The following is a 17,573-nucleotide window of genomic DNA, read 5'->3' as shown; positions in this document are numbered from 1 at the left end:
GAAGATTTTAAACAAAGATAACTTTTCTTTTACTACACCATTTTAAAATGAAACAAAGGGCAGTCTATGCCGCTTAAAGAGCCCCGCCTTCGTTTTATCACCGGGGTTTGTTAAGGTCATTAATTTCATCAAACACTTCGACATACCTGCTTTCAAAATAATGTTTTGACAGTGCTTCGTCAGACGGCCGTTTTTTAAATGATTTGTCGACGTGTTTTAAGAAACTAAACTCTCAATCAAACTCTGGTTAAAAACCGAAGCCGAGGTTCCATAAGCGACGTAAACTTAGCTATGTTTCATTTAAAACGGCGAAGAAATAGTGCATTTATCTTTGTTTATAGTCTTCATTGAAGCAATATGTTGCACTCCAACGAAGCATGTATGACACAATTTATCACGTGGTTTACATACACTGAATACACTAAACTGCTGTACTTGTTTAACCTTAAATATTTTCTTAATACCTTTTCTCATCAGTTTAAAGTTTCCAACTATTGATCTAGTTATGATGTTAACAATTTGAATACTAGTACTGTATACTGCATATAAACGGCTAGTTTTGATGTTATCAGATAAATGTACAAAACAGTACACCTGGTAAACCTTAAAATAACTCAAGGTTGCATGAGAAAGAGCAAGAACTGGGTCGATAAGTATTAGTTATCTTTCATATTTTTGCTTTCAAAGTAGGACAAACTGTAATATATACAGCAGGCGACAGGACTGGTGGATCACAATCAGGCCGAACTGCAGTATAATTTTGCGGTGTAAATATTGTCCTTTCCGATAACTTGGTTACTTCCCCTGATTTCTAAGGGAGGCTACTCCATTTCCTACTTCCGGGGAATACATTTTGCAAGATGGCCGACGTAGACAATGAGATCACTGGGGCGTGTATGAATAACAATGAGTTGACACCATTTAAGGTCGTCGATTTGAAAAGATACCTTGCGAACCGGAAATTGAATGTATCAGGTCTTAAATGCGAATTGATTGAGAGGATAAAAGGCGCATATAGACTTTCTATAACTGACAAACGCGTGCTGGAGGAGAGAGATCGGGAAGAAAGAGAGAGAAGAGCAACCGAACGCTTTATCCTCCCATGTGGCGAGGGTCTTCCACCGCCATCAACACTGAAGGCATGGAAGTCCACTATTGATCTGTTTCCTGCTGTAGAGGAAAAGGATATATACAACTACATTGTACTGAAAAGAGACTCGAAACGTCAATTGAAGGCGAGGACTTATTATGTGGACGGACATGTACAGAAAGTTGAGGTATGTCAAATAGTGAGTTTATAATAAGTCTGAGGCTGTTTTTTCTGCCATGTTTACTTCATCTAGTTATATAATTAGCTCAAGGGGACTATTTTGACTTGGACATAAAAATAATTTGGTGTGAAAAATGTACTCAACATTTTTATGTAGGCGGGGCTAGCCACAATTAAGGGGGGTGTGGTGGATGCAAGCACATGTATGTGTCGAACCACACTGACTATATACTTATCTTAATTTTAAAAAAAATAATGTATTTTGTACAATTTTCATATGTTCTATGATGTATGTTGTTTATTTATTGTCATTTAAATTAAAATATTATTTATAATTTATTCTTCAGGTCCATCTCATAAGCGAAGAGTGCAGCCACTGTTATGTTCAAGCTTCCGTGCTGCCATCATTTCCAACTGCAGACAAAAGAAAGTCACCAGAGTACCAACCCTGGATCCTTCTGTCGAAAGTGACTGGCTGCATACACTCCGCGTTCTGCAACTGTCCAGCTGGGTAAGTTGAATTAATTTGTGATAAATCAAAGTCTCTGATCTGCATTGATGAAAGGTGTCAAACCCACACACGCTAGGCTATTTTGTCAGTATTATCAAATACTTAAACTTGGGGCATTCTTCAAACTATTTCATATCTTCTTATCAAACTTGGTACACTTGTTACAAGAGACAAAAAAGCACATGTTATAACTGTCATAATTTTGGCTTTCATGGTTAGCTGAGTTTTGCTATTTTTTTCTGAATGAAAGAACAGGCGAGCTTATGTATTGATTCAATGAACTCCCTTCACCGTGTTGGTGTTTACTTATGGCACTGTTTGTGTTTTGTATGTTCATGGCCTACCAGGAAATACTAAGTGTAAAATACTGTGTATTCACCTCCATTTTCAAACTTTAATGTTTTGGAATATACATGTAAGTATAACAAGTAAAAAGGCACACATGTAAATGAATTTTTTTATTTTCATCTAGTGAAGGTGAATGCTGCAACCATATTGGTGCCCTGCTGTATGGACTTGAAGACCTGACGCGTAAAAAAACCCTTGCTCCAACATCCAAACCCTGTGCCTGGAACAACTTCAGCATGCTGTCTGCACCACGGAAACGTAAGCTGTCGCCTAGGAAATATGAAGATCTTATGTTCTCAAAGAAGAAACTGTACAACGTGTCAGTACGTAAAGTTTCTGTAAACAAAAACCATGAACTGAACTCTATCAATGGATGCACTGTTAACATTGACAGATTTAGGCAGAAACTGGTTGGTTCGAAGTTGAATGTAGGCTGGTTAAAAAACTTTGAAATTGAAACAACTGAAAATGAACCAGATCTCCCTGTGTTACATTCTGTGCCATTCAACTACCATGATAGTGTAAACTTGAGGGACAGTTCTAGTAAGACAGTGTTTTTGGATCATTTTGACTCTTTGAAGCAAAGCGCTGAAGAAATTCAATTAACTGAAATCTTAACAAGGGGCCAAAAAAGTGGGAAATGGCAAGAGGCCAGAAAAGAACGCCTAACAGCTTCAAACTTTGGCAGCATCTGTCGTAGGAAAGAATCAACTGAACCTGACGGACTCCTGCGGCAGATGTTGTATTCCAATTTCACAAGCAAGTACACAGAATATGGAATTAAACATGAGAAGGCTGCAAAGAGAATGTATGCGAAAGCAATGCAAACTGACCACAAAGGACTAGCAGTTAAAGACAGTGGTCTAGTTGTATGTGCCGACAGACCCTACCTTGGTGCCAGTACAGATGGGCTTGTGTTCTGTTCACATTGTACAGAAAGTGTTGGTCTGGTTGAGATTAAGTGTCCTGCCTCTAAGAAATGGAGGATGCAAACGCCTGAGGAATGCTGTGAAGACAATGATTTTTTTTGTCAGTTAGAGAATGGCAAGGTGTTACTCAAGGAAACACACAAATATTACTACCAGGTCCAAGGGCAGATGGGAATCACCGGGAGGAAATGGTGTGATTTTGTAGTTTGGACATGTGTAGGTCTTTCTATACAGAGAATTGCATTTTGTGAATCATTTTGGCTGAAAATGTTGTGTCAACTTGACAGATTTTGCCTTGAATCATACATTCCTGAACTGTACGCACAACGTGTTAAAAGGGGAATGAGTCTGTTCAATTGATTTGTACATCGTCTAGTTATGTGTTGTTTATACATGTACATTTGAATGATCAATAATGGCAATTTATGTGAATATCTTGTTTGCTTTCAGTTATTTTCATAACTATATTCAAAATGAAACTCCAAAATGACTGTATTGTTACTATAATTTGAAACCATGAATAAAAAAGTTGTAAATCTAAATTTTGGGCAGTATTTTGAAAGTATGTGTACTTTTGTCAACATATTGTGATTATGCGATGCTGTAAATCTACTTTAATTATTTCCTTGTTTTATGTTTGACCTTTTCTACTTTTCCTTTCCATTTATCTAGTTTTCAGGGATGTATTTCTGAGCTTAATAAATGGACATATGTTTAACCTTTCAAGTGTGTTATTATTGCATTTTGTGTGCAGGATAGTGATAGCGTTTATATTGCCATTGTTTAAAGAAGTAGCTGAGTTTTACTCTAAAACAATTGAAGATGTTCAATTGAATATTGGTTTGCATGTAGCTACTGCACGGCCCATAACTCAAGACTGTCGAGTTGTTCTCCTTTTCTGACTTGCTAATTAAAAACAACAAATGAGTGTTACTTTCTTATGTTTGCAGGGTGCAAAACTTAAAGGGGCTATACACCGTGTGATGAAATATCGAAAAAAAAAAAAGAAACTTGTCAAAAACTGACATAAACTTGGTATCAATGTGTACAATGCATTGAAACTAACTAACTGAAGTACCACATACCGTAGTATACAATTAATTTATTTTCGCATTATTTTTTCCATATTTCTCCATTAATTTTTTTTTACTGGGTATGTATACCTAGTAGAATTCATTCTTATGCGTGATTTGCTAGTTGATGATATCATGGGATATAACCAAGTAAGGTATATTAGCTTAAGCATTCATATGGTTTCGGATAAGCCTTCGTAGCAAAGTGGATACAACACTGGACAGCTATTTTGGTGACACTAGTTCAATCCATAGCTCAATTTTCTTTTACATTTTGGTATTTCTTTACCATTATCATATCAGAAGAGTAAAACATTTTATTAAATAATTTGTCCTGAGATTTGTTACAGAAAAAAACTTTATTGGTGCCAATCTGGTGTACAGTCCCTTTAAACATTGGGACATATTTAGCATGGGGCTAGTTTTTTTAATCTAATGTATCTTAAAGTTAACATTTGTCGGGCATTTCAGTTTGATCTATGGCACTCTTGCCTATTCTTATTTCCACTTAGTTCAATTATGAAACTGATATGAAAATGGTTCATACTGAAAAATCCTTTAAGCAATTCAATACTAATGATTTGAAGTACGTGGTAGATCAATTACACATGGCAAATAAAAAAAAAACTCATTTCAGAGCCAAACTTAATAAGTGATCTTTGACTTTTATTCTTAGAAATGTTACAAATAATAAAACCACAAAATACAAAGCAGATGTTTCACAAACAAAAAATTATATCAATAAATTGATCAGTTAATGCATACATGTTTCAAATCAAATCTTGAAATCCATTCACATGAGCATATTTCCTTATCCATTTTTGTCAAACCTGAATCAAATGTGTAATCTCATATGTTATCATATAACTTGCTCGAAAAAATGATTTTAAAACAAAATTGTAATTTCATTGTTCTAGTTAGAAGTATACAAGTTTTTATCCCTAAATCTAATGCTTGATATATACAAACGCTTTCATTGACACATGAGTTATTATTGAACAAGTGGTGGCCATAGATTTGTCAAATATGTGCATATTTTGAACACTTTAGAAATTCTCCTTGACTGTGTTATAGGAATATTGCCATGCAATATTCGAAAGTTCTTGATTCTCTCCATTTGCCTTTCAACATGTATTCGTAAACTTGCAATATCTTTTGTAAGGAGAACCTCACGTTTAGAGAATTGTTTTCCTTTCTGTTTAAATGGTGGAATAATGAGATGAATGCCTCTTGGAGTAGTAAGGTCTGTAATAGTGAAACCCTTATCAACCATTATGGCGTCTCCTTCTTCAAGCAAGTCCAAGAGTCCACATTTTTCTGTGAGTTTCTTGTCACTGGTACAGCCCACCCAACAGTCAGAAACAAAAGTTACAACACCATTTGGGCTTATACCCACCAAAATCTTATGAGTCATGTGAGACTTGTAATCACTGTACATTAAACTTTTCAAAGAAAGAGAACTGGATGTTTCACTGTAAATTTCAGTGCAGTCGATAATAATTCTAGTGTTAGAATATTTCTCTTTAAATTGTTCAGGCATGTTATTTTTCACTACCTCACGAGATGGCCATTGAACAAGAAAGGATAATTGTACATGTAAATAGTTGATCCATCTTTCAACAATGTCACTACATTGTGAAGTGGATATGCAAAACCTAGTACCTAGATCTTCAAATAACAGACCTAGACGTAGGCGCATCAGCACCATGAAAAATTCATCCAGAACACTTAGAGTTCTTGGCCGTCCTCCATCTGAATCTTTATAGTTAAGTTTCCGCCTTGATGTCCGCACTTCAGCTTCATCCTTGATTTCATCAAACAAAGCTTCAAACACAACTCGATTAGGGATTCCGGTGTAAAAACTGACCAAATCGTCATTGTATTTTACGTCATCATATGTGAGCATAGGTAGCTGACATTGTACACCAAAGTCTCTAGTAGAATGTTCTGTTTGTGAACTGAAGTCTGCTGTTTTTCCCAGGAAACTTTCTTCAGTTTGTACTTCCATCACTGCACAGTTGTTCTCAGTCTGTGTGTCACAACATCTGAAACATATACAAATTGATCATGTACCCATTTACCACATCTTACATGTACAGTCTGGTAACCCTAACCAAATGTTTGTTTTTTTGGCCTTAAACATTTACAAACACTTAAATTTTCCTATTTTTGTTAAAGAATGAAGAAAAATGATCAGAAGTAATTAACTTATCAGATCGATTTCATAGCACAAGAAGCAATATATATATATATTGAACAATACCTAAAGGACTGATTCTGTGGCTGTAGTACTGGTCCCATGCAGTAATCATGCAGGTGGACAGAGGTATCAATGGCATGCCCGGAAGGGGATACAAATGACAGTTGTGGCTGTATACTATCATCATTTGACAGTTCTAGGTCTAAATCGTCATTGACCGTATCACCATCATCATCATCACCTACGTCTTCATCAAGGAGCTGAAATTGCAAATGAAACTGTATAAGATAAATGTTTTAGTACAAAATCTGCCAGGCTATATGGTACACATTTTTCCAGGCTGTATTTGAAAACAATTCTTTAATCATTTCTTAAATTACAAAATTTACAAATAAGTGCTGTGACATTGTTTTTAAGCACCGTTGATATAACATAATTCATTTTGAGGTGCATGTAAGGAAGAACTTAAACTAATATAAGAAATAAAAAATACCGTTGGCTGGAAGGTTTTGGTAGCACCAGTCTCAGTTGGAAACATAGATGGAAGTGTATGCTGGAATGAAGGTCCTCTGAAGCCAACAAAATGCTCACTACACAATCGTCTGTGTTCATTCCACTGGAACGATCTCATGACCGTTTTACATCGCTGCACCCACACACGTTTTAAACGTTTGTTCTGAGGAAAACGGTGCAATGACACTTTTCTCCCATCAATAACCTTTCCTCTGTAAATTCCTTTACAAATACAACAGTACTTAGGGGTTTTCCTGCCCGTTTTCTTTATTAGTTTTGAATCTTTACTTTCCATTTTCACTTGTTGCTGTTTACTTCCTGGTTTGTGTAGTCCCCGGAAGTAAATTTCCGCTTTTTGCGCATGCCCACTTGAAGAGTATTCAGGGAAAGATAATCGAGTTATCGGAAAGGACAGGGCACGTGATATCAAGTTACCATAAACTACCATAATGCACTAGCTGTATTGTGGTTTGAAAGGATATTCTTTCTGCTAAACGATTGAAAAGTATTAAAATTGTGTTGTCAACAGATCATGGCGAAACTGAGTTATACATCAACACCAAGATCCGCTCCGTACATTTACAAGACGTTTGTGGATACTTTACGGGAACTAGCCGAAGATGAACCAGACAGAACAGCGTTTGTATTCTACGACCTTCAGCACGTCCGGTCATCTCTTACTAGAAAAGAGCTACTGGACAAAGCCACCGAATCTGCAAAGAAATTTGTGAAAATGGGCGTGGTAAAGGGGACCCACGTTGGTGTTTGTATGAATAATTCGTTTGAGATGTTGATTCTGCAAACTGGCCTCATGATGGCAGGGGGAATAGCGTTCTACTTTCATACTAATCTGAAAGACGGAAGTGACGTCATCAATATGTTAAACGCACTCAAGGGAGAGTTGTTGATAATGGATGCAAGCCCCGGTGACGTAAACTGGAATATTCTTGACCAGATCTGGCCGACTAGACAAGAAAGATGCTCCATAATTCCTTCTTTAAAAACTATAATGTTCAATGGAAATTGGGATCCAGAAATACAATCGACGTCAAGAAAGAACGTTGCGGCGTTTTTTGCTGAAGATATCCCTGAGGGCGTTACGTTTCCCCAAATTCAACCTGAAGATACACTGGTGTACTTGTGTACGTCCGGATCCACAGGGGTCCCAAAGGTGGTTATGTACACGCATTACAGTACCATGAATTGGACCAAGCAGACAAACGCCCGGCTTGGCATAACCGGCCACAGCGTCTGGTTTTGTGAGCGCACCTTTAGCTGGGCGGTCGGCTACCCTCGGACGTACCTCACGGACGGGACTACCCGTGTTTTCGTAGATACGCGGATGACGGTTGCCGGCAAAGACGTGGGGTTCGTAGCTGATATTATTGAGAAAGAGAGTTGCGACGCTGTAACACTCCCAGGTTACATGGCAGTTGATTTGACAGGTCGGCCAGAACTTGGACCAAAATTTAAGAATGTTAAAATGATTCAGTTATTAGGCGAGCGAGTTCTTAAAGCTTCTGTCGATAAGTTGCAAGATATTTTGAAATGTAATCAGATTATGTCATACTATGGAACGACCGAGCACGGAGCGATTAGCAGTTACATCACAAGCGTAAATTCAGGCGATTTCGAAGATGGCATCGTAGGTAAGATATGGATGCCCAGAAAATGTTCGTACACCTTTGATGGGCCATTAACTCACTGAAACCGTTAATTTGTTGAATACGAAATACAAACGCATACATAATTTATCAATGCGTTCTGATTTTCTTACTTATTTTAAGAGCAAAAAATACAGTCAAATTGCACATTGTCAATATTAATGTGTTTAAAAACGTACCTTCTAAGGGTATACATTCTTTTTACACGGTTTCCAGGAGAACCCTTAGATGGATTAGAGATGAAAGTCGTGGACGATAGTGGGTTGGTAGTCCCGGTCGGAACTTCAGGGGAATTGCTCACCCGTGCGACTTGGAGGTTTGCCGGCTACTGGGGTTTAACGGATCAGCCTTCGGGAGGAGCCGTCGATGCCTTGGGATGGTTCCATACTGGCGACATTGGGCATATGCGCAGCGACGGAAATTTTGTCATCGACGGTCGGCTTAGGGAGATGGTGTCTACAGGATCGATGAAGTTCTTTCCTTGGTCGACTGAGAAGATATTGAAAACTCTCCCCGGAGCGGCTACAGCGTTCGCCGTCGGCGTTCCCGACAAACGTTTAAAGGAGGTCATTTGCGCATGCGTCGTCCCAAAACCGGAATCTGGGCTGACGGCGGAGGATTTAGAAAAGTTTTGCTCGGAGAAGTTTGTGCACGAATCAACGGGACCGGTGGTCGGTCTAAAACCTAAATATCACGTGCTGTTGGATAGCGTGCCTTTACTGGCATCGGGGAAAGTAAACAGGAGAAAAATAGCTGAAATTGCCAAAGAAAAACTCGGACTATCTGCTGCTTAATTTACAATTTTCTATTCAATTAATCTAGAATAAACATCTTAACATTATTCGATTAGCATTACAAGTTCGTGATTGTGAAGTTGAACGTATTTTGTAGTTTTGAAGATATTGCAGGTTTTTTTTAAACTTCTTTAGCTTTACAGACCAAAGAAGCTTATTTGTTCAGATAATGTTATTCCTTTTACCTGATTTTGATTAATAAAAAAGAAAGTGTTTTGTTATTATCAGACGGCTTTCTTCAATATACAGTCAACACACTTCGAAAAAAGCAAATTATTTCCCAAATTATAGAAGAACAAAAACAGTAAGCCACGTAAGAATCGTGTTATAAGATATAACAGACATAAGTAGTTTCGAGAAATCGGCCCATGATCATTTTTATTATCCTGATCAACTTGGTCAATGTCACCATGAATTGACGTACGAACTTTACATCATAATCTTCCCTATCATGAACATCATCGCCGTCGTTGTCGCCACTGCAGCTGTCTTCATTACTGTCTTAGTCATAATCGTTCTTTTACAAAAAATATTTCGTGACAGGTTACCATTCTGTTATCGCGCATCAATTATGGAAAGATAATATAAATATAAGTGACTGATGATGATGATGATGATGATTGTGATAATGATGATGATGATGATGATGATGATGATGGTGGTGGTGATGGTGTTGGTGGTGGTGTGGTGGAGGTGGTGATGATGATGGTGGTGGTGGTGGTGTGGTGGTGGTGGTGGTGGTTGTGATGGTGGTGGTGATGATGATGATGATGATGATGATGATGATGATGATTATGATGATTGTTGTGGTTTATTTTGTGGTGGTGGAGGTGGTGATGATGGTGGTGATGATGATGATGATGATGATGATGATGATGATGATGATGATGATGATGATGCAAAGGAATTCAAGCTCCTTATTTTTGTAGTTAGTTTGTATGCGCTTATTTGTGGACCAATGGGAATCGAGTATTATTAATTTTCGTCTGTTTATACGCCAAAGATCTATCCATCGTCCTTTTTCAGAAATGTACCAATCAAATTCGGATACCTCCTGTTTTCGGGAAATCCGGTGTTACGAAAGTTCCTCTATAATTATATAAAATGTAATTATTTGATATCACTAAAAGGTTAATCCACGAATAGTTTAACTTTCTACTAAAATGTTAGAAAACTCTTCCTCTTTAAGATAACAATTGTATTGTAATTCTATTATTTTTTTTCTCCATCTGATGGTGTGTTCTTTTAGTGGAAACAAAAAGGACCGAAAATTTATTCTTCTTTTTTGAGTTTTTTTGAAAACAGCCGATCGCTTTACTTCAAACAGCATAATGATTTTTTGTTCTTTTATTAGCACTTATTCATAAAATGATATTTGAAATATATTTTGTCCTCTTTTATGTATAAATCGATGTCTCTGAAAGGTAAAATTCCTGTGTATTTGTTTGTTTATTTGAGTTTATCAAGGTCTGCCCGCGCCCATTGGCTGCATTATGGCTTGACCCCGCCGTGACGCCATCACAACTTAAATTGTGTTTAAATGCCATAAGTGACATGAGATAGAAGTGACAGCAATTCGCAGTCAAATCCAGACATTAGAAGACTTTAAGAAACAGAGTGAGATGCAAGAGATCCGGGAGCGATACCCTAGCTCTTTGCGAAGAGACTTCTTGGTTATTTAACGTGCTCGGTGTAAAGCACCGATACACGGGATACAACTTTCCTGGGTTGAACCAGTACTGAGTACACCATTGTTCCAAGCAATACCCTTTAAATGCCGAGCGCCAGGCAAGGGAGGTACTAACTTTTAACGTCTTTCGGTATGACGCGACCCGGGATCGAATCCACGACCTCCCGCTCCTGTGTATTTGAACGTGCGTTATGGGTTTTATGGCACCTCCCACAGTATCATCTCAGCGGGGTAGCAGGTAGGAGCCGGACAAAACATCACATGGACAAAACATCCCATGCTAATTTTGACTATGTGGACAAAATATCCCACATCATTTTGAGAGGGTGGACAAAGTATCCCACATCATTTTGATGGATGTTTTGTCCTACATTCGGAGCAGGTTTACCGAACCCTTCGTTATGATGGGCTAAAAGAACTAGAAAAATAGAAAAATGGGGATTCATTATGAACCTGCCGTCGATGTGCATTATTCCGTGGCACAGAAAATTATAGAACGACATTTAATAAACATTTGTCAGCAACTCTGACATTATAATATTTAAAGTATAAAATGGGAATTTATCTAATTTAAAACAAGCCAAAGTATATGAACAGGTTTATTAAATACAATAATGTTAACAAAATATTATGTTGACCACTAACATTGTTTATTCCAACCGCTTCACCTGATTAAAATCAATAATGGCTGACTGCTGAATTGCTGATATAAATGTATTTGCAAATTTGAAAATCATTTTATAAAAAGCAATAATGGCTGACTTCTCATGTACTGAAATAAATGCATTGACAAATTTGAAGTATACTGTCATCTCATTGAACTAAACAGGATACTGATCGCTATCACTGATTTACATCAACCGATTTTCTTACACAGTCTTCTCATAGGACTGACCAATAAGTAAACGCCTAAAATGCGAACCAGTTGTCAACTTGTAGCCGTCATGGCTAAACGCAAATACGCAGCGCAATGCGCAAGAAAATTGACGCATTTATCACTGTTCAAACGGTTGATCATGATACTATCGTCTGAAACGGATATACCTCTTGTTAGCTATTTGCCAAGTCCTCCTCAAAGACAAAAGATCTTGAGAAATGTCACGATCCGGTTTTGTGCAAAAGGCTGATTATACCGGCTCAAAATACTATTATAATAAATAACGGATCTTTTTATATATAAATAGGACGAATAGCCTAGTTCCGCTATTTTTAGTTAATAAACATAACAAGAAAAAAATAATTAGAAACAAGCGCGTATAGAAATGTACGTTATCATGGAACAACGTTCTGAAACTTAAAGCTGCACTCTCACAGATATACCATTTTTACAACTTTTTCATTTTTTTGTCATGGAGAGGGCATTTTTTTGCGTAAATATCTTCAAACCAATGATATAAGATTGCTGACAAAATATCAGATCGTAGATCTTCATATTTCCGTTCGAAAATTAATGTTTTATGGCTTAAACCGGTTTAAGAAAACCGCATAAAACATTATTTTTTGAACTTAATTATATAAATCTACGATCTGATATTTGTTCAGCAGTCTTATATCACTGGTTTCCATGGATTTTCGCAAATAATGGCTCGTTCCACGACAAAAAATAAAGAAATTGTCTAAACATTCAATCTGTGAGAGTGCAGCTTTAAACTGTTGCTTCGAATCGAACACAAACAAAAGTAGGTACATATTATACGAGTAAGTAATTAAAGACCAACTTGTAATCATTAACTAGCGTATATGAGGAACTTATTACATAAAACGTGCTTTAAAGCTGCACTCTCACAGATTGACCGTTTAGACCACTCTTTTTTATTTATTTTTCTTTGAATGAGCCATTTTTTGCGTAAATGTCTGAAAACCTGTGACTACTGACAAAAGATCAGACCGGAGATTTTCTCATTTACGTCAGTGATGTTTTATAGCTGAAAGCGTTACTAACGGTAGTTTTTTGTTCAATCAATTGAGATCTGTTCTATATTGAGCTATTCTGTATGACTGAATTGAAAGCATTGAAACCAAAATCAGCTGATTCTGAGACAAAAACTAAAATGTCAAAACGGTCAATCTGTGAGAATGCAAAAAAATATGCATTTTTTTCATGACTATAGACCTTGGGCACTACGTTTGATTTCTGAGTTTTCTTTGCTTCCACTGAATCTGGGAGAAGGATAAGTATTGGTCCCAGGCTGAATGCATCTCCATGACTGATCTGCAATCGGAACACCTCGGCCAGTATCAAACAGAATTGACTCGATCTCGAAGCTTGCCGGAGATGGCCGAGTTGTTACAATTGAACTGACCTAGTACTTCCCCACAGGAATCAGATGGTTTTTCGCAAGTACTGCTGTCCCTTAATTGACAATGATGATGTTAGAGTTAACAAATAACGTGTTTTTTTTCTGAGTAAGACACTTTATCGCAAAAACCGAAACTAGTACGAAACACCATCATCATCATACAGTGCGGCGTAGCTACATATAGCCATTATAGGCCTGAGCCGACAACTTTTTTTTTTAAAAAAAAGACTAAATTTCGGAATAACCCCAAAATGCAATAAAACTAATAGCTACTCAAACACTTTCAACAGTTCAAAAGTTTGTTTTATTTTAAACAAAGCAAGTTTGGTGTTTATTTAAACTACGTGCAGAGTGTATTGCTTGGTTTTATTGTAATCAATGCAAGTATAATTGAGTGTGTGTAATTTGCATATAAAATTCCCCAAACTCACATAGAATCATCGTGATTACAAGTTTTAAATGCCCTAGCTACGCCCCTGTCATATTAATCTATCTTTCTTATGCAGTATGGACTCCCCACAAATTACGCTGAACTCGCTATTGTGTCATTCCATCGATTAAAGGTTGTTATCGATTATACGGAAGTACCCGGTATTCTTCATGTGCAGCGTGGCAGTTGAGCAAATATAAAATAAAATAGTGCGTTACGGGGTTGTTTTGTCCAATAATATCGGCGTAGGCCGTTAAAAGCAACACTAAGAACGACATGTGATGTTTTGTTTGAAAATACATTCAATCGGAACATTTAAACTTGAACCTCAGTGATTCAACGGGATGTCATCCTATTCTAAAACGTTTTTTTTTAGAATACTGGGCAATATCACTTCAAACTTGTTTTCTTGATTTTTTTTTGCTTATAAATGCGTAATTAATTTGTCACAGACGTTAATTGCGCGAGAAACTAATTATTTGAAGATAGTGTCACTAGCTAATCAGAATACAAGAAAGTATCTTTAACTGCTTCAAGTGGCCACCGGAAATACATCATCTTGTCTGTGTGAAACAGCATCCCAGTTCAGTGTATAAAAGTGGCTATAAACGTGTTGATATATAACATTTAAGATATTCCTGGAAAGGGTAACGAACAAAAGAATAGATATAAACTTTTGAGATATTTTTTCTCTGGACGCAAACATGGAACGGTTTTCGGGAGTGGGTTTTGAAGAGGATGAGCCAGTATTTTCCACCCTGAAGGAGGTGAACAGTCCAAATGAGCGGACGGAAAACGAATATAGTGATTTACCGACAAGGCAAAGCTCGTGCGTTAAAACTGAAGACTTGATTATATGTCTGTTTGGCTGTTTCAACCCCGTGCATACTCAGCACGTGCGTTTACTCGTGGAATCGAGGGCATGGTTTGAGGAGAACACCCATATCCGGGTTGTGGCGACATATATGGTCATTGGTTCGGACGGTATGGTTCTGGAAAAGGCTGCAAAAGATCAGGACCCAGTTATGATACGATTTGAGCATCGACGTCGCTTGTGTGAGGCGGCTATTCGTGATTATCCATGGATCTCCGTGTACCCGACCACAGGCTTTTCGCAGAAGGCTATTCCGAAGATACTGAGGGCCGAACTGAAACTGCCACATGCACAATTCGCGCTTCTGTTTGGTACAGATCGTTTCTTTCACAAAGAAGGCTACAAACACGTGAGAGGTCTCACCGGAAGTGACTTTTTCGCCGCCTGCGTTGGCCGAAAGGGCATGACAGAACAGCAGCGTTGTTACTTCGATATGTACAAAGGATTACAAACGTTGAAAGGCTATGTTGTATTGCCCATCGAGCTAGAAAACGTCAGCTCGACCGGTATCCGGAACGAACTTAGAAAAATTAAGAACTCAAATTGCGAGCCGTGCAAAGCCCGTATGTTAAGGAAAATCGTAGATAAGGGTTGGATCTCCGAAAGCCAATCAGAGTACATGTTCATGGAACTGTCGAACATGTTTATGAAAACGCGGCGGCCGGTGTCGGCGGGTCCGGAACTTCCTCCGAGGCCGCCGGAACGCATACTGTGCCCGTGCATGAAACGAAGCACGATGAATATTGCAATGCGTTACTCAGTAGAAGGGACTTAAAGCTTTACTCGTTGGACGTTGTGAGATTAACCGATCAGTTCTCGTCTTTTTTTTTCGCAGGTGTCTTTGCCAAAGTTGAGGAGTCCAAAGCACTAAGAATATGATTTGAACCGAAATACTGAGTATTGTGTTCTGGCCTGCACTACACTGCATGTGCCAATAGTTAATAAAAATATGTTGTTTTTGACAACTTTCAATGTAACAAACGGAACTAGTATTTTCTTACGGGAGCAATATTTGAAGTTATGATCATGGATTGGTACTTGGAAGATAGGTTGCTGACAGTGTGATTGGTGATTAGAATAACTTTTCAAGATAATATTTTCTTTAATGTTTTGTTCATTACCATGTGTATATATTCTTTATAGTGTAAAGCATTATGCAGATTTATCATGTGTATAATTGTTCAGGTCCACGTCCTTATATTTCACACCGTTACATTTGTATTAACTATTTGACTCAGACTGTCAAGTATATTAAAGTTTGAATAAATTCATCGTTATCTGTATTGTTTGGGTTTTTTTATTCAATTTCAAGGTTATTTTGCCAATCTTATAATTATTTTACATTTATAATACAAGTCGAATTTACTATTCCGAGAGTCAAGCATGAACGTTTGATGATTTTTGCACATATGAGGATATATTATTAAACTAGTTCATTATAAACAGCGTATGTTCCCGGTTATATTGTAGAATACACTATTATAAACAAAGTTCACTAAAACAATATACAGTCGACACCTGTCGGCTGGACCTCGCAGGGACCTGCAAATTTACCTCGAGCCACGCAAAAAATCGAGACAAGCGGGAAGGCTTACCTTCAGTTTAAATAAATTGGCCCTTTTTATTCAGTTCGAGCCAACCGGAGAAATTCGAGCCAAGCTACTTCGAGCCAACGGAGTTCGACTGCATATCCTGTTTTTAATTGTGCTCGACGGACTTCATGATTATACGTGGCAACATATACAAGTACTTCGGTGTATTGCGGGATTGTCGACTTTTGTATAGAACCATAAAGAGGCTAAGTTTCAATGATAAAGGAATTGAGAAACTGGTCCCAGGTCCTTTTTTTAATTTTCTTACTCCGAACTGTCATATTCCAGGGATCACCCAACACGGCTACTGCCGTCGTCACCTGATTTGCTTCCCGACAATTAAAGGAATCGGACCTACAAATAAGCTAGTTCTCTGATAAGCCACATTGTTAAATGTTGATCCCAAGTACATTTATGGGTCACAAGGCATCCAAAATTCACATATTTATGATTTGAACACCGTAACTTTACCGGGCCACTAAACCACTTTGAACGGTATCAATACGCCGTAACTGGCCTTTACATAAGTTAGAAGCAGAAGAACTACAATCGTAACTCTGAGACCAATAACAAATATTATCGTACTCCAAGTTCGGAAGAACTCAAGGGACCTAGACATTTCGTACCTTAGTTATCATGTACCCTCTCATTTTCGGTCATCTTATAAATATCCTTCGGTGGGTTATTTCGTACCCTACCGTTGGTCACTTCGTACCTTGCCGGTCGAGCAATGGTTATTTTGTACCATGTGAAGGTTCAATCAGTACATAGTTTGTGTTTAATTAGCCTGCATGAATCATTCTCATCTTCATAAGAGGCTTGACAAAGATAAGTCCAATGTACGCATGGCACGGTCTGCCCGCGCCCATTGGCTGCTGTGTGGCTTGACCCCGCCGTGACGCCATCACGACTTAAATTGTGTTTAAATGCCATAAGTGACATGAGATAGAAGTGACAGCAATTCGCAGTCAAATACAGACATTGGAAGACTTGAAAAAACAGAGTGAGATACAAGAGATCCGGGTGCGATACCCTAGCTCTTTGCGAAGAGACCTCTTGGTTATTTAACGTGCTCGGTGTAAACACCGATACACGGGATACAACTTTCCTGGGTTGAACCAGTACTGAGTACACCATTTTTCCAAGCACTACCCTTTTAATGCCGAGCGCCAGGCAAGGGAGCTACTTGTACCAGCCGTTTTAACGTCTTTCGGTATGACGCGGCACGGGATCAAACCCCCGACCTCCCGCACCGTAGGCGGACGCCTTAACCATTAGGCCACGGAGACGGTTGCGCAATCTTACTTGCTAGTTTTTTCACACGCCATGCCGAGCCCGAGCTTGAACCTAGAATTACAAAGACTGTTTTCATTCACGGACTTTAG

At 38.1% G+C, this 17,573-nt stretch overlaps 3 protein-coding genes across 3 annotated transcripts; 2 read left to right on the top strand and 1 right to left on the bottom strand.

The window, feature by feature from the left end:
- Positions 1 to 860: 860 nt before the first annotated feature.
- Positions 861 to 3,463, top strand: LOC128225950 (uncharacterized). Its single transcript, XM_052935843.1, has 3 exons — positions 861 to 1,277; positions 1,618 to 1,781; positions 2,254 to 3,463. The coding sequence occupies exons 1-3, from the start codon at positions 861 to 863 to the stop codon at positions 3,416 to 3,418; spliced, it is 1,746 nt and encodes a 581-aa protein (XP_052791803.1). The 3' UTR covers positions 3,419 to 3,463.
- A 1,321-nt stretch (positions 3,464 to 4,784) lies between these two features.
- LOC128226504 (uncharacterized) lies at positions 4,785 to 7,145 on the bottom strand. The gene is made up of 3 exons (XM_052936408.1): positions 6,825 to 7,145; positions 6,395 to 6,591; positions 4,785 to 6,176 (listed from the first exon to the last, which is right to left on the bottom strand). Exons 1-3 carry the CDS (start codon positions 7,137 to 7,139, stop codon positions 5,123 to 5,125), a joined length of 1,566 nt encoding a protein of 521 aa, XP_052792368.1. The 5' UTR covers positions 7,140 to 7,145; the 3' UTR covers positions 4,785 to 5,122.
- A 125-nt stretch (positions 7,146 to 7,270) lies between these two features.
- On the top strand, positions 7,271 to 9,507 carry LOC128228346 (3-[(3aS,4S,7aS)-7a-methyl-1,5-dioxo-octahydro-1H-inden-4-yl]propanoyl:CoA ligase-like). Its single transcript, XM_052939607.1, has 2 exons — positions 7,271 to 8,493; positions 8,725 to 9,507. Exons 1-2 carry the CDS (start codon positions 7,377 to 7,379, stop codon positions 9,300 to 9,302), a joined length of 1,695 nt encoding a protein of 564 aa, XP_052795567.1. The 5' UTR covers positions 7,271 to 7,376; the 3' UTR covers positions 9,303 to 9,507.
- The last annotated feature ends 8,066 nt before the right edge of the window (positions 9,508 to 17,573 follow it).

This window comes from Mya arenaria, chromosome 3 (genome assembly GCF_026914265.1).
Source record: "Mya arenaria isolate MELC-2E11 chromosome 3, ASM2691426v1".
Taxonomy (NCBI): domain Eukaryota; kingdom Metazoa; phylum Mollusca; class Bivalvia; order Myida; family Myidae; genus Mya; species Mya arenaria.
The sequence above is the reverse complement of the archived record's forward strand: the minus strand, read 5'-3'. Positions and strand labels throughout refer to the sequence as shown.

Coding starts and splice junctions, on each gene's coding strand:
- LOC128225950 (XM_052935843.1), top strand. CDS start 861: ATGGCCGACGTAGACAATGAGATCACTGGGGCGTGTATGAATAACAAT. Junction 1,278..1,617: donor GACATGTACAGAAAGTTGAG/GTATGTCAAATA, acceptor TTTATTCTTCAG/GTCCATCTCATAAGCGAAGA. Junction 1,782..2,253: donor TTCTGCAACTGTCCAGCTGG/GTAAGTTGAATT, acceptor ATTTTCATCTAG/TGAAGGTGAATGCTGCAACC.
- LOC128226504 (XM_052936408.1), bottom strand. CDS start 7,139: ATGGAAAGTAAAGATTCAAAACTAATAAAGAAAACGGGCAGGAAAACC. Junction 6,592..6,824: donor CCAAAACCTTCCAGCCAACG/GTATTTTTTATT, acceptor TTGCAATTTCAG/CTCCTTGATGAAGACGTAGG. Junction 6,177..6,394: donor CCACAGAATCAGTCCTTTAG/GTATTGTTCAAT, acceptor TATATGTTTCAG/ATGTTGTGACACACAGACTG.
- LOC128228346 (XM_052939607.1), top strand. CDS start 7,377: ATGGCGAAACTGAGTTATACATCAACACCAAGATCCGCTCCGTACATT. Junction 8,494..8,724: donor TTTCGAAGATGGCATCGTAG/GTAAGATATGGA, acceptor CACGGTTTCCAG/GAGAACCCTTAGATGGATTA.